The following is a 26,412-nucleotide window of genomic DNA, read 5'->3' as shown; positions in this document are numbered from 1 at the left end:
TACAATCGGCACTGCGCAGCGAAGGTATTGACTGCGTCTTGCCGCTTGTGTACTTTACATACGACCAGAATTTCTTCGGATTTTCTACCAAATTTCGAGACAATGTTTCAGTGTGGATTCTATTAAAGGCATCTCGCATTGAAGTCCGTGCCACATTTCGTGTTCGTGCGTCTGTAAATTTTAGCCAATCTTTGGGATTTCGCATTCTTCTGAACTTCGCATGCTTTCTCCGTTGCCTCTGCGACAGCGTTCGGACCTGTTTTGTGTACCACAGGGGATCCGTTCCATCTCTTACCAATTTATGAGGTATGAATCTCTCAATTGCTGTTGCTACTATATCTTTGAATTTGAGCCACATCTCGTCTACATTTGCATAGTCAGTTCGGAAGGAATGGTGATTGTCTCTTAGGAAGGCTTCTAGTGACACTTTATCCGCTTTTTTAAATAAAATTATTTTGCATTTGTTTCTGGTGGATATGGAAGAAATGGTATTGAGCCTAGCTACAACGACCTTGTGATCACTAATCCCTGTATCAGTCATGATGCTCTATCAGCTCTGGATTGTTTGTGGCTAAGAGGTCAAGTATGTTTTCGCAACCATTTACAATTCGCGTGGGTTCATGGACTAACTGCTCGAAATAATTTTCGGAGAAAGCATTTAGGACAATCTCGGAATAATTAATAAGGTGTGGGACAGATCTCCCACAATAATCGAATAGACGAGGACACTGTTGCAGAAGGAGCAAAAAAGAAACAAAAAATTATATTTTGGCATTGAGAGGAGAAAGCTGTTGATTGATTTTGTGAACACATTTTCCACTGTGATAAAAGTTTTTGTTTTAATGGTTGTCATTCCAAATGATATCCATAACACACACTGCCAAACATCATGATACTACAAAACAATTTCTTGGAAATTATTGAATGTTTTTTGTCAGTTATTTCTGGAAAGGTTCCAGTACTGCACAACAGTACTCTTTGAGACCAAGCATTGTCCATTTTGTACCACTCAGATATCTTGTCAGTGTAATTTTGTAATTTTATTTCATCTTTTATTGACTTTTGCAAAGAATCTAAACCAGCTGCATTTCATTAGTATTTTCTGAGTCCATACTGGTTATGTATCAATTGAACACAATATATCTTCTGAAATCCTGTTACAAATCACTGTCAATAAGATTCTACAATCCTGCATTTGCTTCTGTTTTCTTCTTTGTGTAGTGGTGTGGCTTGTGAAACTTTCCAATCTGTAATACAGATATTTTGTTGAGTGAATGGCTGCATATTACTACTAAAACTTGAGGTACTTCACCAGCATTTCTGAAAGGAACTTAATCTACATTTATACTCCGCAAGCCATCCAACGGTGTGTGGCGGAGGGCACTTTACATGCCACTGTCATTACCTCCCTTTCCTGTTCCAGTCACATACGGTTCGCGGGAAGAATGACTGTCTGAAAGCCTCTGTGTGCACTCGAATCTCTCCAATTTTACATTCGTGAACTTCTCGGAAGGTATAAGTAGGGGGAAGCAATATACTCAATACTTCATCCAGAAACACACCCTCTCGAAACCTGGCGAGCAAGCTACACCGCGATGCAGAGCGGCCTCTCTTGCAGAGTGTGCCACTTGAGTTTGCTAAACATATCCGTAACGCTATCATGGTTACCAAATACCCCTGTGACAAAACGCGCCGCTCTTCTTTGGATCTTCTCTATCTCCTCCATCAACCCGATCTGGTACGGATCCCACACTGATGAGCAATGCTCAAGTATAGGTCGAACGAGTGTTTTGTAAGCCACCTCCTTTGTTGATGGACTACATTTTCTAAGGACTCTCCCAATGAATCCCAACCTGGTAACCGCCTTACCAACAATTAATTTTATATGATCATTCCACTTCAAATCGTTCCGCACACATACTCCCAGATATTTTACAGAAGTAACTGCTACCAGTGTTTGTTCCGCTATCGTATAATCATACAATAAAGGATCCTTATTTCTATGTATTTGCAATACATTACATTTGTCTATGTTAAGGGTCAGTTGCCACTCCCTGCACCAAGTGCCTATCCGCTGCAGATCTTCCTGCATTTCGCTACAGTTTTCTAATGCTGCAACTTCTCTGTATACTACAGCATCATCCGCGAAACGCCGCATGGAACTTCCAACACTATCTACTAGGTCATTTATATATATTGTGAAAAGCAATGGTCTCATAACACTCCCCTTTGGCACGCCAGAGGTTACTTTAACGTCTGTAGACATCTCTCCATTGATAACAACATGCTGTGTTCTGTTTAGTAAAAACTCTTCAATCCAGCCACACAGCTGGTCTGATATTCCGTAGGCTCTTACTTTGTTTATCAAGCGACAGTGCGGAACTGTATCGAATGCCTTCCGGAAGTCAAGAAAAAAAGCATCTACCTGGGAGCCTGTATCTAATATTTTCTGGGTCTCATGAACAAATAAAGCGAGTTGGGTCTCACACGATCGCTGTTTCTGGAATCCATGTTGACCCCTATAGAGTGGATTCTGGGTTTCCAAAAACGACACGATACTCAAGCAAAAAACATGTGCTAAAATTGTACAACAGATCGACGTCAGAGATATAGGTATATAGTTTTGCGCATCTGCTCGACGACCCTTTTTGAAGACTGGGACTACCTGTGATCTTTTCCAATCATTCGGAACCTTCCGTTCCTCTAGAGACTTGTGGTACACGGCTGTTAGAAGGGGGGCAAGTTCTTTCGCGTACTCTGTGTAGAATCGAATTGGTATCCCGTCAGGTCTAGTGGACCTTCCTCTGTTCAGTTATTCCAGTTGCTTTTCTATTCCTTGTATTCCTTGGACACTTATTTCGATGTCAGTAATTTTTTCATTTGTGCGAGGATTTAGAGAAGGAACTGCAGTGCGGTCTTCCTTTGCGAAACAGCTTTGGAAAAAGGTGTTTAGTATTTCAGCTTTACGCGTATCATCCTTTGTTTCAATGCCATCATCATCCCGGAATGTCTGAATATGCTGTTTCGAGACACTTACTGATTTAACGTAAGACCAGAATTTCCTAGGATTTTCTGTCAAGTCGGTACATAGAATTTTACTTTCGAATTCACTGAACACTTCACACACATCTGTCCTTACGCTAACTTTGACATCGTTTAGCTTCTGCTTGTCTGAGAGGTTTTGGCTGCATTTAAACTTGGAGTGAAGCTCTCTTTGCTTTCGCAGTAGTTTCCTAACTTTGTTGTTAAACCAGGGTGGGTTTTTCCCATTCCTCACAGTTTTACTCGGCACGTACCTGTCTAAAATGCATTTTACGATTGCCTTGAACTTTTTCCATAAACACTCAACATCGCCAGTGTCGGAACAGAAATTTTCGTTTTGATCTGCCTTCTATTACTCTTGCTAAACAGATAAACCTTCCTCCCTTTTTTATACTCCTATTAACTTCCATATTCATGGATGCTGCTACGGCCTTATGATCACTGATTCCCTGTTTTGCACTTACAGAGTCGAAAAGTTCGGGTCTGTTTGTTATCAGTAGGTCCAAGATATTGTCTCCAAGAGTCGGTTCTCTGTTTAATTGCTCGAGGTAATTTTCGGATAGTGCACTCAGTATAATGTCACTCGATGCTCTGTCCCTACCACCCGTCCTAAACATCTGAGTGTCCTAAGACTATAACATGCTGAGAAAATTTACGTGAAATGTATTCCAAATTTTCTTTCAGTTGTTCTGTCACTAATGCTGCTGAGTTGGGGCATAGGTAAAAGGAGCCAATTATTAACCTAGCTCTGTTGTTGAGTGTAACCTCCACCCATAATAATTCACAGGAACTATCCACTTCTACTTCACTACTGTGAAGTAGAAGTGTATAGTCTGGATAAGAAGCCTGTCTTTATTAAGTGACTAAATATGTTTGACTGTACCTTTATTTTACTCAAGTTTACAGATGTCCTCGATTTAAATTGTGGAATGTTTATTGTATATTATTTGATAAAAGAATTTTCAAAACTAATTTTCACTAACTTGGTTTAATGATGTTGTCATCTGTAACACTACCAATACTACCAGACAGTGAAGGTACTGATTATATCTTGTCACACATATGCCTTACATACAAACAGAACATTTTTTGGACTTTTTGTTGTGGAAATTGCTGAAAGCATCTTGTATTAAAGTGTTTTCACAAAATCAATTAATAACTTTCTACTCTAAATGTGAAATGATTATGTTGTGTACCACTTACAGATGGAGGCATGACCACATAAAAAGAGAAAACAAATCAGAAGCCGCAAAAAAAGATTTAGGTCTTCATTTTATTTCTAGAGTGGAACTGTAGATATTGGATTGGCAGTCATTCTACTATAAAAACTAGATATCCATATGAAATTAATCATTCTATGCATGTACTGTTTCCCTCATGGTAAAGATGACACTTTATTCAACAAATTACCTGATACACCGGAAAGAGTATCAACCTTCGAAACTAACATAATATGGAGGGACATAAATATCAACACAGGTGGACAGAGAGAAATTAGCAATATTTCCTAAACATTTTAAACATGTTTGGTGTAGTATAACTGGTAAACACCTCTATTAGGGTAGAAAAAGTTCACCATCAGTCTTAGATCATATACTTACATGTATCAACAGGGAAAATCATGAAGTATTTATAAAATACCTTGGCCTCTCTGATCATTTCTGTTGGATAATAAAGCTAAAGACAGGCTTGGTAAAACCTGTAACTCTAAAGGTCAGCAAAATATTCTTCTCAGAACATAAAATACATACTTTTTCTAGAGAATTGCTAAGTCATGTCTGGAGTGAAATGTATATGGGAAACAATGTAGATGACAAGTTCCCTAAATTCTGCACATTGTTTAAATTAATTTTTGAGAAGATATTTCCCCACAACTTCAACAGCAGCAGCTAAGGAAAATATATGGATATGTGTGGGTATTAGAGAGTCCTTCTGGACACCTAAATTTCTCAATTCTTTAGAGAAACACTAAATTAATACACAGTTCAAAGAGTACTAACACAAATGCAGAAAGATATACAGGAAGATACTGCTTGCTGAGAATAAATTGTTCAACCTCTAAATAATATACAATGCAGAAAATAAAAGCAAAGTAGTATGAGATCTCATAAAACAGAAATTCAAAGAGGAAAACACTTGTAGAACAATGTACAAATAAAAGATGGAGGGGGGGGGGGGGGGGTAGAGAAATAGAAAAGAACAAGTAATTGACATATTTTGTAAATGACTATTTCTCTGGTATTACAGAGAAGGTACACCACCATCTTCCTAAAACAGATGTAGAACCCACAATGAATTACACAGCAAGCAGAAAGATGTTTCCCATAACAGAGCTCAAAGTCAAGAAGACATTATGGAAATTAAAAAAAATAATAATAACAAGTCAGCAGGCACAGATGAGGTTCTAGTCTCTATTCTGAATGTGTACATAGACAGCATACAAACCCATTAAAGAAACATAATAAAATTAGTCCTTTATTTCAAGTATTTTTCAAGAGTACCTACGGCACTGCATGGGTTGTGCCATTACTAAGAAAAGTGAGGTGGAGAGCATAGAAAACTAAGGACAGTTTCATTACTGTCAGCATTCTCAAAATTAATTAAATCCTTTATGAAAGAGAGACTAAGTTACATCATTTTTAATTAGTCACAGTTTGGTTTCCTAAGTGGGAGAAGTACAATATCAAGTACTACAGAGTTCACAAAAGTGGTACTAGAAGCTCTCGATAAGGATGGCTGTGCTACAGGCATATTCTTATACTTGTCCAGGGCTTTTGACACTGTTGACCATAAAATAATGCCAAACATGCTAGAACCACTAGGTGTAACAGGAACAGCAAATGGGTTGTTCCAGTTTTACCTGGAAAACTGGATGCAAAAGACAGAGATTGTACATGTGTCTGCTGATGATAATTTTGTAGTAAAACAATTGTCAGACAAGATACACACAAACACAGGTGTTGTGTAGCTTAGTGTATTAGGTCCAATTCTGTTCTTAAAATGTATCAGTGACTTTCTAAACAGCATGAGACATGAGAAAGTTCTCTCTGCTGATGACAGCAACAATCACAGTCACTGATAACACACCAGACCTCCCATTACAGAAACGAAATGAAACCCTGAAGGATGTCTAATGCTGTGCAGAATGTAATAAATTAACACTGAACATTTCTGTCATTACTTTATAACAGCCTACGAACACTCAATTCTTAGCTATGGGATTATTTCGAGGGATGAAAAGCACATCACATGGACAGTTTTCAGACTGTAGAAAAGGACCATAAGAGTAATGTAACCAGAAGTATTAGTCGGCTTCATTGTATGTTGTACACCCACTGTAAGGAAAACACACACACACACACACACACACACACACACACGACACACAGGTACTGAAGCTGGTATGTGTGGCACATGATGATGACGATGATGAGGAGGAGGAGGAAGAGATTTGGGAGGAGGTGACAAGACAGGAAAGGAGACTGTTGCATGGAGGGTGTGAATGCAGTGGGTTTCTTCCCATATTAAAATGATTACTAAAATACATTTGTTTAAAAAAGTAGCTCAAACATACTGTGTAAGTAATGTATAACTACACAATTAAAGATTACACAGGGGACTCTGAGTAGGGTTTAATAAGGAAAGGGTATAAGTACAACATCTTGTCACATTGCAACACATTAGCACAATTTAATGCTTTCACAAGAAAATCATGTGCCAAGATCTATATTGCATGATAGTAATGTCTTGTCGTTCTCCTGGGCTCAAGGACAGACTAACCATTGGGAGAAGGAGGGTTTTGGGGGCAGGTCAGGGTGAAATGAAATGTCATGTGACGAGGACCTCTTGTCGGATAGACCGTTCGCCTGGTGCAAGTCTTTCGATTTGACGACACTTCGGCGACTTGTGCGTTGATGGGGATGAAATGATGATGATTAGGACAACACAACACCCAGTCCCTGAGTGGAGAAAATCTCTGACCCAGGCGGGAATCGAACCCGGGCCCTTTGGATTGACAGTCTGTCGCGCTGACCACTCAGCTACCGGGGCGGACGCGGGTCAGGGTGGAAAGCTAATTCAACATTTTCAGATGCACTGAAGGGAGGGCATTGATGATGAGCATGAGACATAGTTGCATGTTACCAGGCCCAGAGTCAGTCTTTGAACTGACTGACTGGAGGGAGTGCAAAAGGGCACAGCGGCATATTCGTGAAGTAGCTAGCAGGTGTGATGAACTCTGTTTTATAATGTAAGTTATCAGATACAAACTATGTATGATCAAAATAACAGTGTACAATAGGAATTAATCAAATGAGACAGTGCAGTTGTTAAGACATGACCTCATATTTGGGAGGATGGAGCTCACTCTTTCCTGTCATCCTGATTTAGATTTTTCTAGATCAGTTCAGGCAGACAAATGCCAAGATGGTTCCTTCAGTAAGGTCTGTCCTATCCTCATAAAAACATAATTGCATATTCTGTGTGCATGTATATTTTGAGCTCTCTATTTTCACTGTGTTGTTATTGTGAATCCTCATTGTGAGATGATCCCTGGATGAATAAATAAATATAGTTTGAAAGTGGTGTCTTGCTCCCTTTCAAACTACTATAACAATTAAGAATGAACTGGGCAGTAATCATGACGATGTACATGTACATTATAGAAAAGCAAAATTATAACACACCATTTGTCATGTTTTGTGCTGTACTTTGATTTTGACTGCAATGCCTTTGTCAAGTTTATCAATATGCCTATATAGCTTTAAACAGGTATATTCTATGTCTGTTCCAAAATTATTCTATCTGACTGTATTCAGGTAAGTCATCATGTCTTTGTATTTTATTTTTTCATATTAAAAAAAAGTACTCTATTCTTTGCGAATATTTTGGTTTCGCACACTAAATGCTGCTGTATGTGTTAGTATTGGTTTTATTTCTTTTATCGTTAAAAAATCTGTGGGTGATCATTACTGACTGAAATCAATAGTTGTAGAACAACATTTGTTATCTTAGACTGGAAATAAAGGGAAAAACTCAACCTTGTTTTGTAAACCAATTTACAGACTGGAATTATTTGTAGTATAATATGCAAAAAGACAGTTGTTACTTGTGACTTTACACTTACTTTAATGAACAGGTTCTGTATGTTTGTAGCTCTGTCCACCAGAAATTGCTTGTAATCACTGAGGCATTCTTCTCTTATCTTCAGCGCTTGCTGACGTGTCAAAGTTGGCGGATTCCCAATACGAGCCAAGTATGGAGCTAAATAGTCAGTTTCAGCCTCAACTTCCCTTATTTGTTTTTCAATTTTTTGTTGTTCCTGAAAACAATACATTTAGTCCATATATAGTCTGCATTATAAGTTGATAATTATATTATGAGGGTTGGAACTTAAATATTGGCAACTATTTATTTATAACCAATACAAAAGAGTTACATGTTTGGACCTGTTACTGTCCTTCAAAGTGGTCACCAGCATTGTGTAGAACCAGTTGCAAGTGATGTGGAAGGCATAGTATACCGTTAGCAGAGCCTGTTCTGTTGATAGTACGAATGGAGTGATCTACTGCCTGTCAAATCTCTGGAACAGTTCTGAAGCGAATTGCACGAAGTGGTTCCTTCAGCTTCGGAATCAAATCAAAGTCACCAGGACTTAAGTCCAGGGAGTATGGTAGATGGTACAGAACTTGCCAGTCCCATCGACCAAAAAGAGCAGCCACAGCTTGTGCTGTATGCGCCCACGCATTGATGTGCAAAATAATGGGTGGGTTGTACAGAAAGTGTCGTTGCTTCTTTCGCATAGCTGGTCGCAGGTTATGCTCCAAAAATGAACAGTAATACTGTTCATTGACGGTCTGCCACGGAGGAACATAATGCATTGGGATAACACCATCACAGTCGTACACAAGAATCGCCATAATTTTCACTGTACTGGGGGTCTGACGCACTTTCGACTTTCGTGGCAACCCAGGATGATGCCATTCATTGGATTGGCGTTTCAGTTTTGGCTCATACTATGTGGCCCATGTCTCATTCAGTGTTACAATACGGTATAAGAAAGCCTCTTCTTCATGCTCATAGCGCTCCAAGTGTGTCTGAGCAGCACTGTAGCGCATCCATTTTTGCATTTCTGTCAAGTCATGTGGAACCCATCGTGATGCAATTTTTCGCATGCCCAGACGTTCCTTCAGGATACGAAGCACATTCGTATGAGCTAATCCGGTTCGTGAGCGAGCTCATAAATTGTATGGCATCGATCACTGTCCACTAACGCGGCAACAACATGCACTTGTTCTTCAGAGATGCTAGGATGACCTGCGTGATACATGTCTGCCACAGTTTGCTTATCTTCATTGAAGGCTTTTACTCAACATGCCACTGTTCTGTACGGCAATGCCTTTTCCCCACACACCTCTTGAAGACCTTGATGACACTGTCGTGCTGTATGACCTCTGGCACACTCAATATTGATCCAACTCTGCTGTTCCTGTTTCGAAAACATAGTGACACCATTACGTTAGACCACTCACTCACAAATGATTTTGTTTCCCTTAATTGTGAGCATGCCGATGATGTGGGACGGGCAAGTCCATTTACTCGGAGGTAAGATAGGAATGTCAACAACATGTGCTATCAGCAACAATACTCTATGCCATTGAACAGTGTCTCCACAGCAGTACTGCCACTATTTAAGTTCCAACCTACATATAAATTATTTTTAATTAAAATTTAATGGTATATGCCTCACAAATTAACCTATCAGATGGTTCAGTTTAAAATATATAAACAAGATTCTGATTTTCTAACATCTAATTGTATATAAAAAAAAATTACCTTCTCTTTCATGGCCAGCTTTGCTTCCACATTTCTTTCCCTGTCAAATATAGATGTAAGTAGCTTTGGGGTCCGTGTTTCAAGGTCTCTCGTCCTGAGAATATCATCAACCTGATGAGACAAACACAATTATAACAGTGTTAGGCTACAGAAAAATGTAGTTGTTGTTCTTGAATGACACAAGAAGGGATATTTTGTAGGAAAATTAAAGCAGAATATAAATACTTTAGTCCTAAAGGAGACCAATCAACAAAAAGCAAAAGCATTGAGACATCAACAGGCCCATGCAAAAAAGAAAGAAAACTCCTCTCTCTCTCCACCTCTGCCCCAGGGCATGCCATACTGGCTTCCTGCGCAGATGGTGAAACAGTGTGACATCTTTAGAAATGTCAGAAGTGAAAACACTACATGTGCATTGTTAATACAAACCAGTTCCCAAATCCCTCTGTTAAAATAAATAGAACACAGTTTCTTGTTACCTACTCTTGTTGCTATCCATTTTGTAGCACTTCTAATGTTCTGACGACTTAAAGCGTGAGTGTGAGTCTGGGTTATACTAATTTATTTCCCCAAACCACATTCCATTTCTTTACGAGATGACTTACTTGGGGTTTGCAGCCACTCTTCTTTACTGGATAGTCAGCTGCTGGAAACTGTCTTGACTTCTTCTCCGTCGAATAATGCTAGGTACAGGAACTTCCAAGCCTCTTTCTACTCATGAAATTAGTGGCCACACAAACTTTACTTTTTGACAATCAATGATGTATTTAACTTTCAATCACAATAAAACTTCTCACTTTTAACAAAATATGTAACTTCCAGTAAGTCTCTCGTACAGTTGTATGTTAGAAACAAAATGTTTTACATTCAAAATAAAGTCTGATTAGACACCATGACTTTAAGAAAAAGAGTATTAAAAACATCTTGCCTCTAACAAGGCTGAGTCAAGTGTCTACAAGAGTACTTTTTCAACTGTTCTTGTTTCACTTAACAATAGTCAGTGACACAATAATTACAGAGCTGCATATAGATTCCATGCTTCTTCCTTACACACTCACTAAGACAGCTGAGGTTTGTCCGACAGGTACTTGTCGGTGTCGTTCGACCACAGCGTCTATTTTCTTTAGGCGACTGATTGTAAACCTGCACACACAAGCAAGTGACGCACAATATGTAGGTTTTTACCATCCCACACTCGTCTCTAGAATATCATGTATGTAAAACATTCTTGGTATTCTTGCTGCGTCAGTTCTGGATAAAATCTCGAGCTTTTGACGATTATCCATCGTCATCATCAGGAGCTGACTGTCTTCACTTCTGCTGTGGTAGCCTATTTATAGCCCGTGGACGGCTTCTGATTGGTTGGCTTATGAGTGGTCAGTGATTACGTACTGCTGTCGCAGGCAATGTCACTGTGTGTACTGGTGGTGCCACCGCTTCTGTTAGAACGTAAACCTTGGAAGGAACGTCTCTGCTGCTTCTCTGCAAGAAGCGCTCATTTCCATGCACATCTCATCTCAGATGGTATCCACTACTGCAGTTAGAGTTATTTTGGCTCACTCTTATTTCAACAGCCTCCTTAATAACAGAATCTCAGTACGTGGAGGCATGGGACAGAATTTTTGTTTCATCGAACCAAATTTTATGTTTGTACGTGAGGCTGTGCTCCGCAATTGCCGATTTCTCCAGTTCTCTATTTTTAATATGGCGTTAGTGTTCTGCACAGCGGTCAGAAACAGTACAAATCGTCTGACCTATATAATTGCTTCCACACTCACAGGGTATATTATAAACTCCAGGGACCCTGAGGCCGAGATTGTCCTTAACAGAGTGCATCATCTCCTTAATTTTCTAAGGAGGACGAAAAATTGGTCTTATACCTCATCTATGCACGACTCTTCCTATTTTTCTGGAATTCACGCGACAAAAAGGAAGAACAGCAATCAGTGTTTCATCCTGTGAGTGTGAAGCATTTTCACGTTTTCTTTTTTTTTGGAAAAAGCTGCCTTTATATTGCATGCACCATAGCCATTCCTCGGAACACGTACTTCAGATAATTAATCTTGAACCTTAAGTGGTCCTTGTCAGAAACAGTTTTTGCTTTATAGACAAACGTGTTCAAAATGGTTCTCTTCCGAGCAGGATGATGGAAACTCTGTGCATTCAGGTATAAATCGGTATGTGTTGGCTTACAGTATACAGAGTGGCCAAGACGCCTGTCCGCCTGTCGTTGTACTAAAATGTCTAAGAAAGACATTCTCCCTTCCTTCTCCATCTCGACAGTGAACTGGATGTTCAAATGTATGCCGTTCATGTGTTCGATGAATTGTTCGAGAGCTTCTGCACCGTGTGGCCAGATCATAAATGTATCATCAACGTAACAATAAATTAAGAATGGATGGAGGGGAGCCGAATTTAATGCACGTTCTTCAAAATTCTCCATAAAAAAGTTAGCCAGTGATGGAGACAACGAAGAGCCCATCGCCATACCATCCGTCATTTCCAGATGTCCATTGAGAAAATCAAACAAATTAGAGTTGGTCCAAATGACATTTTAGTCAGTCAGGATGTGGTATCGCTGTTCACAAAAGTTCTGGTGGAGGACACTTTGAAAATGCTGGTGGATCTTATTCCTCCTCAAACTATAAAGTTGTTCGGGCATGTGATGATGACCACCTACTTCTTGTCTGGTAACAAATCTATTTTTAAATTCTCTACTTAAGTACTATAGCGTCAAATTCAATTTTCAAAGTAACCATGCCTTCACATAGATTACTAAATTCTTTACTTTGAGAGTCGACTTCGGCATTTAACAAATCTAATTCTTTACTCAGAGTAGCATTCTGAGCGTTTAAAGCTTCACTCTGGGTATTTAACTGACTTACTCACACTTTGAGCATTTAACTGAGAATTTACTGAACTTAGAGTCACACTCTGAGCTTTGATTAAATTTACCAACTCAGCCCAGGCAGGCATTTCTCTGCTAATTTTCATGGCCATAGCTGGGTCCTGAGTTTCCCCAACCTGTTGTATATTTTCCATACTCTTGTATGCTTTAGCTCTTGTAAGCATTTAAAACTAACTTTAAATATGACAACTACACAAATAAAGATCACTCAACAGTATCTTGAACCGCTTCATTCTAAAGTACTGAAGTTTTGTTTCACGCTCACCCGGCATAGAATTCTCATAGCGTAGGTGAGCGGATGTGGAGGCAAATCAGCACTGGTAAACAGCAGCTAGTGCTGGCAGCAGCAGGTGCACATTGGTTTCTGCGTATGTGTTCCGGTGGTGTGTGGGAGAGCTGCATACTCCCTGCACTGGATCTTCTTGATTGAAGCGTTCTAAGCATATTTCTTCTTTGTCAAATATGTCGAAATCTTCTTTGCTGTTTTATCATTGTGCATTTTATATGCCTTCACCATTTTTCATTCAAATTTTGATCCATTAGACTCTTGAACACATTCCAATGTCTCAGAGTAAATTCCTTGTCGTATTATGTTTGGTTGCTATGGCAACACACAACAGCTTCTTTTCTCATTATTGACTGAAAATTCCTGTTTTTTCGGTCCTTTCACACAGGTCCCCATGTTCTAATCTTCTGATGACTTAAAATGTGAGTGTGAATCTGGGTTATACTGATTTATTTCCCCAAACTACATTCAACTTCTTTACCAGATAACTTACTTGGGGTTTGCAGCCACTCTTCTTTAATGGATAGCCAACTGCTGGAAACTCTCTTCACTTCTTCTCCATCAAATAATGCTGGGTACAGGAATTTCCAAGCCTCTTTCTACTCGTGAAATTAGTAGTCATACAAACTTTACTTATTGTCAATCAATGATGTATTTGACTTTCAAGCACAATGAAAAACTCTCTTTTAACAAAATATGTAACTTCCAGCAAGTCTCTCGTACAGTCATATGTTAGAAAAAATTGTTTTACATTCAAAAGAAAGTCTGCTTAGACACCATGACTTTCAGAAAAAGAGTATGAAAATACATCTTGCCTCTAACAAAGCAAAGTCAATAGTCTACAAGAGTATTTTTTTAAACTGTTCCTGTTATAATCAACAATAGTCAATGACACCATAAGCACAGACCTACATATAGTTTCCATGGTTCTTCCTAACACACTCACTAACACATCTATGGATTGTCCGACAGATACTTGTCGGTGCCATTTGAGCGCCGCGTCTACTTTCTTCCCACGACTGATTGTAAATCTGCACAGACTAACATGTGACATGCAGCAGGTAGGATTTTACCATCCCACACTCGTATCTAGAATATCGTGTGTTCGAGACTACACACTATGAGCAAAAGCAGAAATAACTGTGATATTGTTGAATGCAAAAATGCTTCATCTAAAACTGTTGATGTCATCTATCATTAATTTCCAAAAAACAGAGAGCTACAGCACAAATGAGTGTCATATTTTAAGAGAGCTGACTTATTTTTTCTTGCCAGTTAACACTTCAGAAATGGACCAGATAATTCAAGAGCAGATCTGGAATTCTGAAAGAAGTCCTGGGTCTTATGGAATCTAGGAGAGAAACATACAAATCTTGAGAAAAACAGAAGTCCTATATTTTGACAGGATGAATATAGATGGTTGCATGTGCTATGACTCATCAGATGATGTAATTTTAGGATCGAACAAAAACATTATGGTGGTCATGGTTCATGGTTTTTTGTCATAATTGAAACAGCCTGCATATTTTGACTTCAAAAGAGCCATGACTAGTTAGTTACTCCTGATCACAGTAAAGGAGTTGGAAGCAGATGGAACTTGAACTGCAGCACTAATTTGTAATATGGGATGCAAGAACTTAAAGAGCTTGATGGAACTTAAAATTTCCACAACAAAAACCTACTTTGCAAACTCTATCCATCCAGGGAGTAGAGTATCCATTTTCTTTGATGTCCCCCATTTCCTTAAATTGCTTAGAAACCATGTTTTAGATGATGGCATTACTCAGCTCAGCATCACAGTCTTGAAAAAGAGGCTTTTTGGAAACCTGTTAGAAATGCAGGGCACAGATTTAAGCATCATGCTTCACTTTACAGAGGCTCATGTAGAAACAAGAGGATGAGCTCGGTGGAATTTATGAATGACAGCAGAGCTCTTTCCACAGCATTGTGCCTGAGCTGTTAAATAACTGCTAAACAAACAACAGGAAGGAAGTTTAATTGAACTGATCAATGACACCTTTGACATTTCAAGCTCAAGGGTTCCTTACTATGACAAAGCACCACTTTGAAGTGAAAATAGCCTTAATTTTCAAAGACAGTAGAATATTCTAAAACATTTCCTTGAGGTTTCTTCTGGTATGTGTTGTGGAAGAAAGCAATGCTTGCAGCCATTCCAGGAGGGTTTTACAATTCCAGCAAACTCTTTCTTTGGACTTTACAATAGTATGAAGAATATGAGAACTTCATACAGCCTGACTTCCAGTCAAAACAAAGGCTGTTTAAAGAACTTAAAAAAATCATAGTCTGTTCATGTTTTACAACAACCCAGCACCATTCAAAGTGAAAAATAGAATGTGGCTTCCAACAGTGACTGGAAATATGGAAGACATCTCCTTTTCAGCAAATACATCCACTACAAAGAGTACAAATGAGGTGCTGTCACATGTTTCTCCAACAGGAGGAACTGGACATGACTTCATGAAGTTCACCACAAGACAGTTGTTTATTAACATAAATGGAGATATGACAGCTGATTTGTATTGCACTAGTTTCAGAGAACGAGAAGTTGATCTGTTGCAGTTTCCTATTGTGAACCAGCCACTAGTGATGACTGTGAATCCAAAGATGCATTGAAATATCTGGTGAGTTACACAGCCCTTAAACGCAAGCACATTGACAGCTACTTGGGTTCAGTCTCAGAAAAACTTCTTACAAATTCATATTATATCATCAATAATGACTGGACATCTGTAATCTCCAGAAGTGGGCTCACTTCTCTTTCAACTGACCAGTTCAATACAATTAAAGATTTTGAAGTGGTATTGTGCAGTTTTCACAGCAACATGTAACTAAGTGTGATGGAGTTATGCAAAAGTTAATTTCTACAATAACCTCAAAGTTTCTCAAAGTGCATAGTTTCTGTCTACATAAAGACAAGAATGTTCATTAGAAGGCATATGGCGGCTGGGAAAACTCGGGTCGCAGTAGCCATTTGCGAAAGGTGTGGAAGGGGTACTGGCTGTGGCTCAACTGAGAGATCACCAGAGATATTAAGTAACCTAAATTCAATAAAAACAGATGGATATGTGTGTATGTGTTTGTTTGTGTTTGTTTGTGTGTCTATCAACCTGCCAGCGCTTTTATTTGGTAAGTCACATCATCTTTGTTTTTAGATTTATTTTTCCCACATGGAATGTTTCCCTCTATTATAGTCATATTATAAACATATTTATAAAATAGAAAGAAACTTCCACATGGGAAAAATATATTAAAAACAAAGATTCCAAGACTTACCAAGCGGGAAAGTGCCGGTAGACAGGCACAATAAATAAAACACACAAACACACACACAAAATTTCTAGCTTTCGCAACTGACGGTTGCTTCTTCAGTAAAGAGCGAAGGAGAGGGAAAGATGAAAGGATGTGGGCTTTAAGGAAGAGGGTAAGGAGTCATTCCAATCTCGGGAGTGGAAAGACTTACCTTAGGGGGAAAAAGGACAGGTGTACACTCGCACACACACACACATATCCATCTGCAAATACACAGACACAAGCAGACATTTGTGAAGGCAAAGAGTTCAGGCAGAGATGTCAGTTGAGGCGGAAGTACAGAGGCAAAGAAGTTGTTGAAAGACAGGTGAGGTATGAGCGGCGGCAACTTGAAATTAGCGGAGGCTGAGGCCTGGCGGATATCGAGAAGTATACTGATGGGCAAGTTCCCATCTCCGGAGTTCGGATAGGTTGGTGTTGGTAGGAAGTGTCCAGATAACCCGGACGGTGTAACACTGTGCCAAGATTTGCTGGCCGTGCACTAAGGCATGTTTAGCCACAGGGTGATCCTCATTACCAACAAACACTGTCTGCCTCTGTCCATTCATGAGAATGGACAGTTTGTTGCTGGTTATTCCCACATAGAAAGCGTCACAGTGCAGGCATTTCAGTTGGTAAATCACGTGGGTGCTTTCACACGTGGCTCTGCCTTTGATCGTGTACACCTTCCGGGTTACAGGACTGGAGTAGGTGGTGGTGGAAGGGTGCATAGGACAGGTTTTACACCGGGGGCAGTTACAAGGGTAGGAGCCAGAGGGTAGGGAAGGTGGTTTGGGGATTTCATAGTGCTGAACCAAGCGGTTACGAAGGTTAGGTGGACGACGGAAAGACAGTCTTGGTGGAGTGGAGAGGATTTCATGAAGGATGGATCTCATTTCGGGGCAGGGTTTTAGGATGTCGTATCCCTACTGGAGAGCCACATTCAGAGTGTGATCCAGGCCCGGGAAGTATCCTGTCACAAGTGGAGCACTTGTGGGGTTCTTCTGTGAGAGGTTCTGGGTTTGATGGGATGAGGAAGTGGCTCTGGTTATTTGCTTCTGTACCAGGTCGGGAGGGTAGTTGCAGATGCGAAAGCTGTTTTCAGGTTGTTGGTGTAATGGTTCAGGGATTCAGGACTGGAGCAGATTCGTTTGCCACGAAGGCCTAGGCTGTAGGAAAGGGACCGTTTGATATGGAATGGGTGGCAGCTGTCATAATGGAGATATTGTTGCTTGTTGGTGGGTTTGATGTGGACAGATGTGTGAAGCAGGCCATTGGACAGATGAAGGTCAATGTCAAGGAAAGTGGCATGGGATTTGGAGTAGGACCAGGTGAATCTGATGGAACCAAAGGAGTAACAAGTGAGTCATACTGTGGTTGTGCCTGGAAAAGTTGTAGTGTTGATTCATGTGTGTTGGAAGCAAATATGTTGAAATATTTTAGCAAGTGAGCTAGCATCTGAACTTAGAATAATTCACATTAGGTGAACAGGAGAGAATTCTGAAGTGTTTCCTTGATTAATTTTGAGAGTGGTTTGAACTTTTGGCTTTTTTTTGTGGTTAGCTAATGTGGAACTTTAATTTGAAAACATAAGCTGAATGAACTTTATAATGTTTCTGAGATCTTACCTGAATTTATGCATTAATTCACATGAGATTCTGCTCTGACTTTCATGAAGCTCTTGCAGTGCCATTAGTTTGATTCAGTGTTCCACAGTTATTACTTTAATATTGTGGTAAAGTGACAGCAATAAACTCAATTACTTAAAAATCAAAAGTACCATGAGTTATGAACATTTTTTCTGTATAATCTTGCCTGATATTTATTTATTGAACATTTATGATGAGTTTTCAGGGATAATTGTGACAAATGCATTAGCTTTGGCACATAGAGAGTAGTGCAGCCAAATCATAAAAACCAACCATGCATTCTGAAACCAAGGAATGGTGTTTTGGGTTGGTTGGGTTGCCTGGGGGAGGAGACCAGACAGCGAGGTCATCGGTCTCATCAGATTAGGGAAGGATGGGGTAGGAAGTCGGCCGTGCCCTTTCGAAGGAACCATCCTGGCATTTGCCTGGAGCAATTTAGGGAAATCATGGAAGACCTAAATCAGGAAGGCCGGACGCGGGATTGAACCGTCGTCCTCCAGAATGTGAGTCGAGTGAGGTGTTTTGATTATTTCAAATTATAATTCATGTACTTGCACATGGGGCCTCAAGAGCTAAATGAACAAACAATATGTAGAAGCATTATTTTCTTATTATTCGTATCACAGCAAACCTTTGCTGTACAACATAGGAACCAGCTGGTTACATGCCATCCTATACCCCATTCTTGTTTCACTTTTGTTTTCCAGTCAGAATTTCACTCCACATACATATGAGTATAACTGAACAATAGCAGAGTTCTATTAAAAGTATCACACTGTAACACCGTGGGTTCTGAATTTTAGTTCTCCAGATGACTGAAAGAAATTTTTAATGCTACTGTTGAACCATTTCTATTATTTCTTACAGTTTTTAAGTTTTCCCTAATTACTAATCCACTCTTATCAGTTATTTTGGATATTAACAACAGTGAATTGCTCATCTCTGAATCAGTTAATGGCACAAGAGCAGCAAAAAACTAGGTTGAGCTGCCGACCATATTATGGCATTTCATGAGCACTACATCCATTTACAATAACTGCGTCTCACAGTGACTTCCACCCAGCTTACTATGCTGGTACTGAGTGTGATTTAAGTACTAGTGCCACAAGCAGGTGTGAATAAAGTGGATTATTACAAGGTGTGTGGCTGGTGGATACTTTCATCAGCAGTAATTCATGCGTCTATGTTCGCAGCTCTGCAGTCTCTCGCTACTTTTATCACTGTAACCGTCTAAATTGATTGATGTTTTAACTCTCCTTTGAATAGAGTGATATTTACCTCTTCTTTCTTGAATAGAAAGATACACCACACAGCTCCATGATAATAATGCAATATATTACAATCACAAATAACGTCACCAAGTTTTCCAAAGTTTGCAGGCTACAGTGTATCATTTTCAAGATGAAGCAATTTAGAAATGAAAGAAAATGCCTTTCTTTCCAGAAGATATATTGTAAAAACTTTTACACAAATACATAATATAGTTGTTATCTGACGTACACACACTATGTCCACCCAGAATTATGGACGGGATGAGACAGGTAGTTGAGGAGTGAAAAATTTGGTATTGGCTTAAGGAAACATTAGAACACAGATATATGTTCATCTTTCTTTTTGTACATATCTCTTCTGGGTGCAGGCATATTTATATTGTGCCTTTACCCCCCCCCCCCCCTCCCACACACACACACACACACACACACACACACACACACACACACACACACACTGTGTTCCAGTACTGATTAAATGACATATACTTTATTACTAAATGAAAATAAGATCTATCACAACTGCCCTCCTGCAGTATATCAGCATTTGCCATGATTACTGTATGACAATATACAGTAGTGATGCATTTTACAATGTACATAACATAAATCATCAAATTTCATGTGAAAGTACCATTAACCTACTTTTTGACTGGATATCAAATCCCTTTATTTTTGGCCAAGTTTATATCTTATTTATCCTCTGCACATGTCAGCTTTATTTATATTAGAATTAAGGATAGTTCAGCATCGGGTCTATAACTTTGTAGATGATGATGATAAGCACATTGTTATAGTGTCCAGATGATATCTCTGTAGAATAAGTGCACACTGATGTGTGTCTGGTTAAAAAGGTTAATGCCACAACAGAGAAGCCATGAAGTTCCAACCATGGTTATACAGATCACATTGCCCATCACACATTTCAGTGTCCAAACGGCCATCCCGTACCATCAGCATCATGCCGAAAGCTCACCATATTCCAGATAAGCCAATAAATTACTTGCTTTAATTCCTCCTTTGTAGTAAACTTCAGCATCAAACTCCACTATAAAGGTCACTTAGAATTTTTCGTCATTGTAGGTGCACACAAGCTTGATCACTACATGACAAGAGAGTGTATTCCTCATTCAACACATGTTAAACATAGGCTATGTGGACAGTTTTTCTTGAAGTCCCTTTTCATTTTACATATGTTAAATACCCTTTTCATAAGCAGTTTTTCTTACATGAGCTTGTACAAGTGCATAAAATTTTACACCACTTAAATAAAGAAATTAAAACACGATGTAAATTTGATCCTTAGAACTACACATAAAGGTCATTTTAATATTAGCTGACATGTTAGGCCTAATACATATTACTTACATAGAAGTTTATACATGAATTTGTCACATCATCTTAAGTAACTAATGACTTATCTTATTTCTATTTACACACTTGTAAATAACAAGAGAGAAATTTATCCTAAAACTAACTGAACATCTTTCATAACTTATATCGAAATATTTTCAGTATACTTAAGCACAATAACTTCATGAGTTGGTTTAATCTTTTGGCAAACCGATGAAACATACAAATTCCTTTAGGTCATTGTGTGGATAAAGGCTCTTGCCCATTCCACTTACAGGGTAAGCCAGTCTGTATGATTCTGGATGAGAGATTTGTGTAATTAAAAATGGGCCAGCGTACAAGGGCTGCCATTTGTGGTTAAGTTTTCCATGTTTGGTAGACTTTGGGTACATTCGTAACAATACTTTTTGTCCAATATGAAATTTTACAGTGTGCCCTAATCTTTTGTCTTAAGATTTTCTCTGATCTGCCTTTTCTCATACTCCTAGGTTAATCAAGGCTTGGCATATTTTTTCTTCAAATAACATCTCTCACTTGGGAGTTTTAGACAGTGGTTTTCCCCACTCATCCATTTCTCTTGGTTAGGATATGTCGGTGGAACAGTACTCCTTTGTAAATACTATAAAAATTATTAAATTATTATCATCATCTCCTTCACATAGTTTGAGTCTTACCTTTTTCCAATGTGGATCTTCTTGCAATTGCTCCAGGTTTTCAAACATTTTTACATAATAGGGTTGGTGTGTTTTGTCTTGCATAAGCAGGATGCAGATTTCAGAATTCTGTTCAATGAGTTCTAAAACTTCATTTAACCCTTGGAGTAGCCTCCACAAGATATCGGCAGTTATTTTTATTTAACTTTGATGTACATTACCTTGAAACTGAGTTCCTGCAAGTAAAGGCACCATCTGGCTATTCCTCTGTGCAGCAATTTGCACGTCAAGAGAAAAGAAAGTGCTTGGTGGTCATAGTAGACTTTGGTGTGATTTCCCCACAAATAATATTCGAATTTCTTTAAAGCCCACACTATAGAGAGAACTTTGCACTCCATTACTGGATATTTACTGGATATGATTGCTCATTCAGTAAGAATTCTAATTGCAAAAGTAATTATCTCAGGTATTTGTTGTCCATCTGTCTCAGTGATTTGGAATAGGCATGCCCCCAGACCCTGCAAAGATGCATCAGTGCTTAAAAGAAACTCTTGTGACAAATCTGTGTGATGGAATATGAGGTCTGTTCAACAATTCTGAAACTTTGTCCCCAAAAATTTTTTACATTTAACTTTTGTAATTGTGCACAGTCTCCTTAAATACTCTCCTCCACTACTGATACACCACTCCCAATGCTATTTCCTCTTCCAGAAGCAGTCTTGATACACCTTTAGTTAGATCATGCAAAGCACTATCTGCAGATTTTGTTTTATGTCATCTATCATTGCAAATCTTCATAACCATAGACCCACGTCTCATCAGTTATGATTCTCTTAAGGATCATCTCGTTCTCATCTGCGTGATCCAAAAAGCCGTTTATAGATTGTGAGATGAAGGTCTTTCTGGTCTTGACTCATCAGCTGTGGGACCAACTTGGCAGCAATACGATGCTTTCCAAGATGCTGTGTCAGGATTTTATGATATGACCCAGCTGAAATGCTACATTCTTCTACACTCTCCTACAGTACGTCTTCGACTGACATGCACAATTTCATTGACGTGCTGACATGAGCGTTGTTGGTAGATGTCGAAGGGCGTCTTGAATGAGGGTCATCTTTAACTTCCATCCAGCCATTTTTAAACCATGTGAACCATTCATAACAGTGAGTATGGCTTAATCACTCATCACCATAGGCTTCCTGCATCATTTGGTGTGTCTCTGTAAAGATTTTCTCATGTTTCATACAAAATTTAATGCTGACGTGTTGCTCTTGTAACTCTGTCATCTTGCAATTTGCAAACAGTGTGACACAACATTGTACTCGGTGCAGTACTGAACAATAACTAACAGACATACAACAGTGAAACTTCTGGCAGTTACACATTAAGCACAGTTGTGTGCAGGGATGCCAAACGCATTTCGCTCTCACACACCATAGGTGTGAAATTACCAATGTTATGGAATTTTTTGAACAGACCTTGTATATTTGCATTGGGTAGAGCTTCTTTTAAGTTTTCAAAGTCATTTGACTTTGGTTGGTCCATACCCAAGGGGTAATTCTCTGTAGCAAGTTTAACAGGGCATCGCTGTTCAGCAAATGGTCAGAAATAAATTTCTAGAGAATGACACTAAGCCCAGATAGACTTTGAGTAGTTTTTTTGTTATGAGGCAGAGGGAAAATGTTTGACTGCATCTATTTGCCCTATATCTGGCAAAATACCTTGGAGTGATATGATGTGTCCTATGAATTTGACCTTTCCCTTCCCAAATTCAGACTTCTTTAAATTCGCTATTCTGAGAATCGCTATGGTACTTTTCCCAAAAGTCACAAGTGATCTTCCCTGGTAAGCTTTGCTATTAGCAAGTCATTCACATAGATGGTGATTTTATTAAGTAGTTCTGGACATAAAATTTTGTCTAATGTATAAACGAAGACACCTGCTCTTACGTTTAAGCCGTGAAGCAAGACACAAAATGCATAGTTTCTGCCCCCATGTATTAAGGCTATGAACTTCCTGCTATCTTCATGGACAGTAGACAGGCAGAAAGAACCACCTGCTACTGCCGTTGCATTGTTTGGCTGCATACGGATATTCTCCTTGTACACTGGTGCAACTGGTATTGACACTAGCAGTGGCTGTTGCATTTTATACTCCCCTTCATCTCCACCTTAAGGACTTGTAATAAATGGTGGATAGGTATTGCAGCTCTCTAATCTGCCAGACTGCACGTGATTGGCAGCGATTAGTGGCTCCTTTGTGATATCAGTACCACTAGTTAAACTGTTCCACAATTTTTCTTCCACTGCTTTTAAACCTGATTCAATCCTGGCAATTAGTTCATTTTCCTTCTCCTTGACTATGTCTTCAAACCCTTGTACATAAGTCTTATACTCTTGCACTACCCCTACCTTCTGTGATAGTGCTGTACCCTTATCTAGTAATCCTGATGCAGCTCTCACCATTAAGTTCTTTATGCCCTTACCAATTCTTTCTTGTGTTTCTGTTATGAACTTATTGCTAAGTTTTAAGTTAGTAATTTCTACAGAAGTTCCTGTAATTCCTCGGGCAAATCTTTACATATAGTTTGCAACTCAGTAATAGTATCTTGCATCTCCTTTACACTTATATTAATTCCCAATTGAGTCCCCTGCATTTTAATCTGTGTATTTCTCACGTTTTTTAGCTTACCTACCATTTCCTCCTGTGCCTTGTCAATATACAATACATTTTTACCAAGCTTATCTATTTCCTGAGACAAATCTGTCAATAACTCCACTTTTAATTGTTTTTCTATTTAGGTCAACTTACATGTTAAATTGTTTGCTAGGTCAGAGCACAACTTTTCCTTAGTTTATCAAATTATTGCATTTGTTCATTTGAAAGTTCTTCAGATTTTTGTGTCACATGACTCCTAAAATCATTAAATGTTTGTGTTTGTTGTTTTGAAGAAACTTTGAATTTTTGTGTAACATTATTTTTGTGCTTGTTCATTCCAAAATCATTATAAGTTTTCATCATCCCTTGGATAAGTTGTATCGATGTTGGGGTATCATTTTGAACACCTACTAAGTCATATCTGATTACATTCAGGTCCACTTCAGCCAATACAGAAATTTTTGATCTACTAGAATCTGTGCTCATGTGAAAAAATGCTTGCCAGTGGTATTTGTGAATTTATTTTGCCTACCATAAGTAAAGTCATGTCATTACTCACAAGATTGCCATTCTTAATCATAGTTCAGCTTAAATAATACTTACAGTTTTCGTCTGACATGTTCATGCTCTCTATAATCTGTCATCACATTAGTTGTGGCAACATTTTGTGCTTGTACATTAAAAACTGAATTGCCACAACGGTTTTATCTGTTGTATCCCTTTCTGTCCTTGTGATTTACTAATTGCAAATTTTGAAATGAATACCCCTTTCTTAATTACTCTGAGAAGATTTTTCTGAAATATCTTGTGACATGTTGCAAACATATATTGCAACTCATTGTTGTGGCACTTACATTTATTCAGAATTATTAACCAAAAAATGATTTTTAATAAATAGACTGTTTTACTGCAATTTAAAATGTTCCAATTTTTAGGATGGGAGGGAAGAGGTACTTCTATTATTAGATATGAGTGAGGCACTACCAACAATTTTCCTAACTTCTTGATGAGTTTTAAAAATATTTTTCTCGTAGTTTACATAGAGATTTTATTGTCCATCCATGCATATCCTTCTTTCATGATATTTCCTCACTTTCTCTTGCCAATATTATTCATTTCATGCAACAAAGAAAACAAAAGATTATCAATACAATGGAAAAATTTTATAATATGTTATATATATTTTAATTACTTCAGTTATCTATACCAGGCATCATCCTTTTTTATGATTACCAGTTATACTGGTATTTAAGTACTGGCACTGTAAGGAAGTGCAAATAATGTGGATTATTTCAAAGCGGCCAGCTGGTGGATACTTTCACCACCATCAATTCATGCAATTAACTTCGCACCTCCACAGTCTCTCACTACAATTACCACTGTGACAGTCTAAATTGATTCATATATTAACTCTTCTTTGAACAGAGTGATATTTACCTCTTCTTTCTTGAAGAAAAAGAAGCACTGTCCATCTCCACGAGAAGAATGCAGTATAATGCAATCATAAATAATGTTGCTGTTACACATGGAGATCACAGGCTGTGGTGTACCCAGATATCATTTTCAGGATGAAGCAATTTAGGATTGAAAGAAACTCCTACATTTCCAGATGTATTGTAAAAACTTTTATACAAATGTATGTATTGTTATCTGACATACATGCAATACATTCACCCAAAATCATGGGTGGGAAGAAACAAATAGTTGAAGAGTGAAAAATATATCGGGTTAAGGAAACACTAGAACACAGATGCATGTTCGTCTTTCTTTTCATACATATCTCTTTTTGGCATGGGCAAGTTTATATTGCATCTTTGCCCCACATAGTGTTCTGATACTAATTAAATGAGATATAGTTTGCAGCTAAACCAAAATAAGATCTTATGAATGGTGGGCGCCAGAGGTCAAACATGATCTCTGCTTAAGACAGTATTACTACTCAGGGCACATATTCGTTGAATCAGTTGAAATCGATTTGCAAAAGTGAATAAATAAAACATGATTTTGCAACTGGTTGACGATTATTTGGTAATTTTAGAACAAGGTCTATCACTTGTTGCACCTGCAACTTGTGTAGTATAATGTGTACAGCCTCTCCAGTTGATCATGCGCATTGTTCTAATGCCATTGGTATATATCAATGGAAAGAGCAGAGTTAAGGACAACTTCTATTTTTGTAATCCCATCTGGCATCGATTTCTTTAATTATAACTATAATTTTGTATTTGTCTCATGTTTTGATCACTTTTATGACTGTTTCTAGCAACAGTGTTCTGTTATTGTGCTTATTTGTTCATTATATGATGTTTTATTGCCATGAGTTATTTTTACAATTTCTCTATTCAGTTTAACAGAACTTGACTACCTTGCTGTTGTGACCACATAAATATGGGTTGAAGGCATCACCCTTCAGGTGTGTAATCTAAATGATTTATTGCTGAAACACTGG

General features: G+C 38.5%; 1 protein-coding gene across 1 annotated transcript in view; it reads right to left on the bottom strand.

The window, feature by feature from the left end:
* The window catches only part of LOC126267908 (dynein regulatory complex subunit 7-like), a 283,625-nt gene that overhangs the window by 11,686 nt on the left and 245,527 nt on the right, over nucleotides 1-26,412 (bottom strand). The window contains exons 10-11 of the mRNA XM_049973218.1: nucleotides 9,877-9,987; nucleotides 8,168-8,362 (exon numbers count right to left, since the gene is read on the bottom strand). Coding sequence (XP_049829175.1) covers nucleotides 8,168-8,362; nucleotides 9,877-9,987 — 306 coding nt within the window. The remainder of the gene's footprint in view (nucleotides 1-8,167; nucleotides 8,363-9,876; nucleotides 9,988-26,412) is intronic.

The sequence above is a fragment of the Schistocerca gregaria genome, chromosome 4, assembly GCF_023897955.1.
Source record: "Schistocerca gregaria isolate iqSchGreg1 chromosome 4, iqSchGreg1.2, whole genome shotgun sequence".
NCBI lineage: Eukaryota > Metazoa > Arthropoda > Insecta > Orthoptera > Acrididae > Schistocerca > Schistocerca gregaria.
The sequence above is the reverse complement of the archived record's forward strand: the minus strand, read 5'-3'. Positions and strand labels throughout refer to the sequence as shown.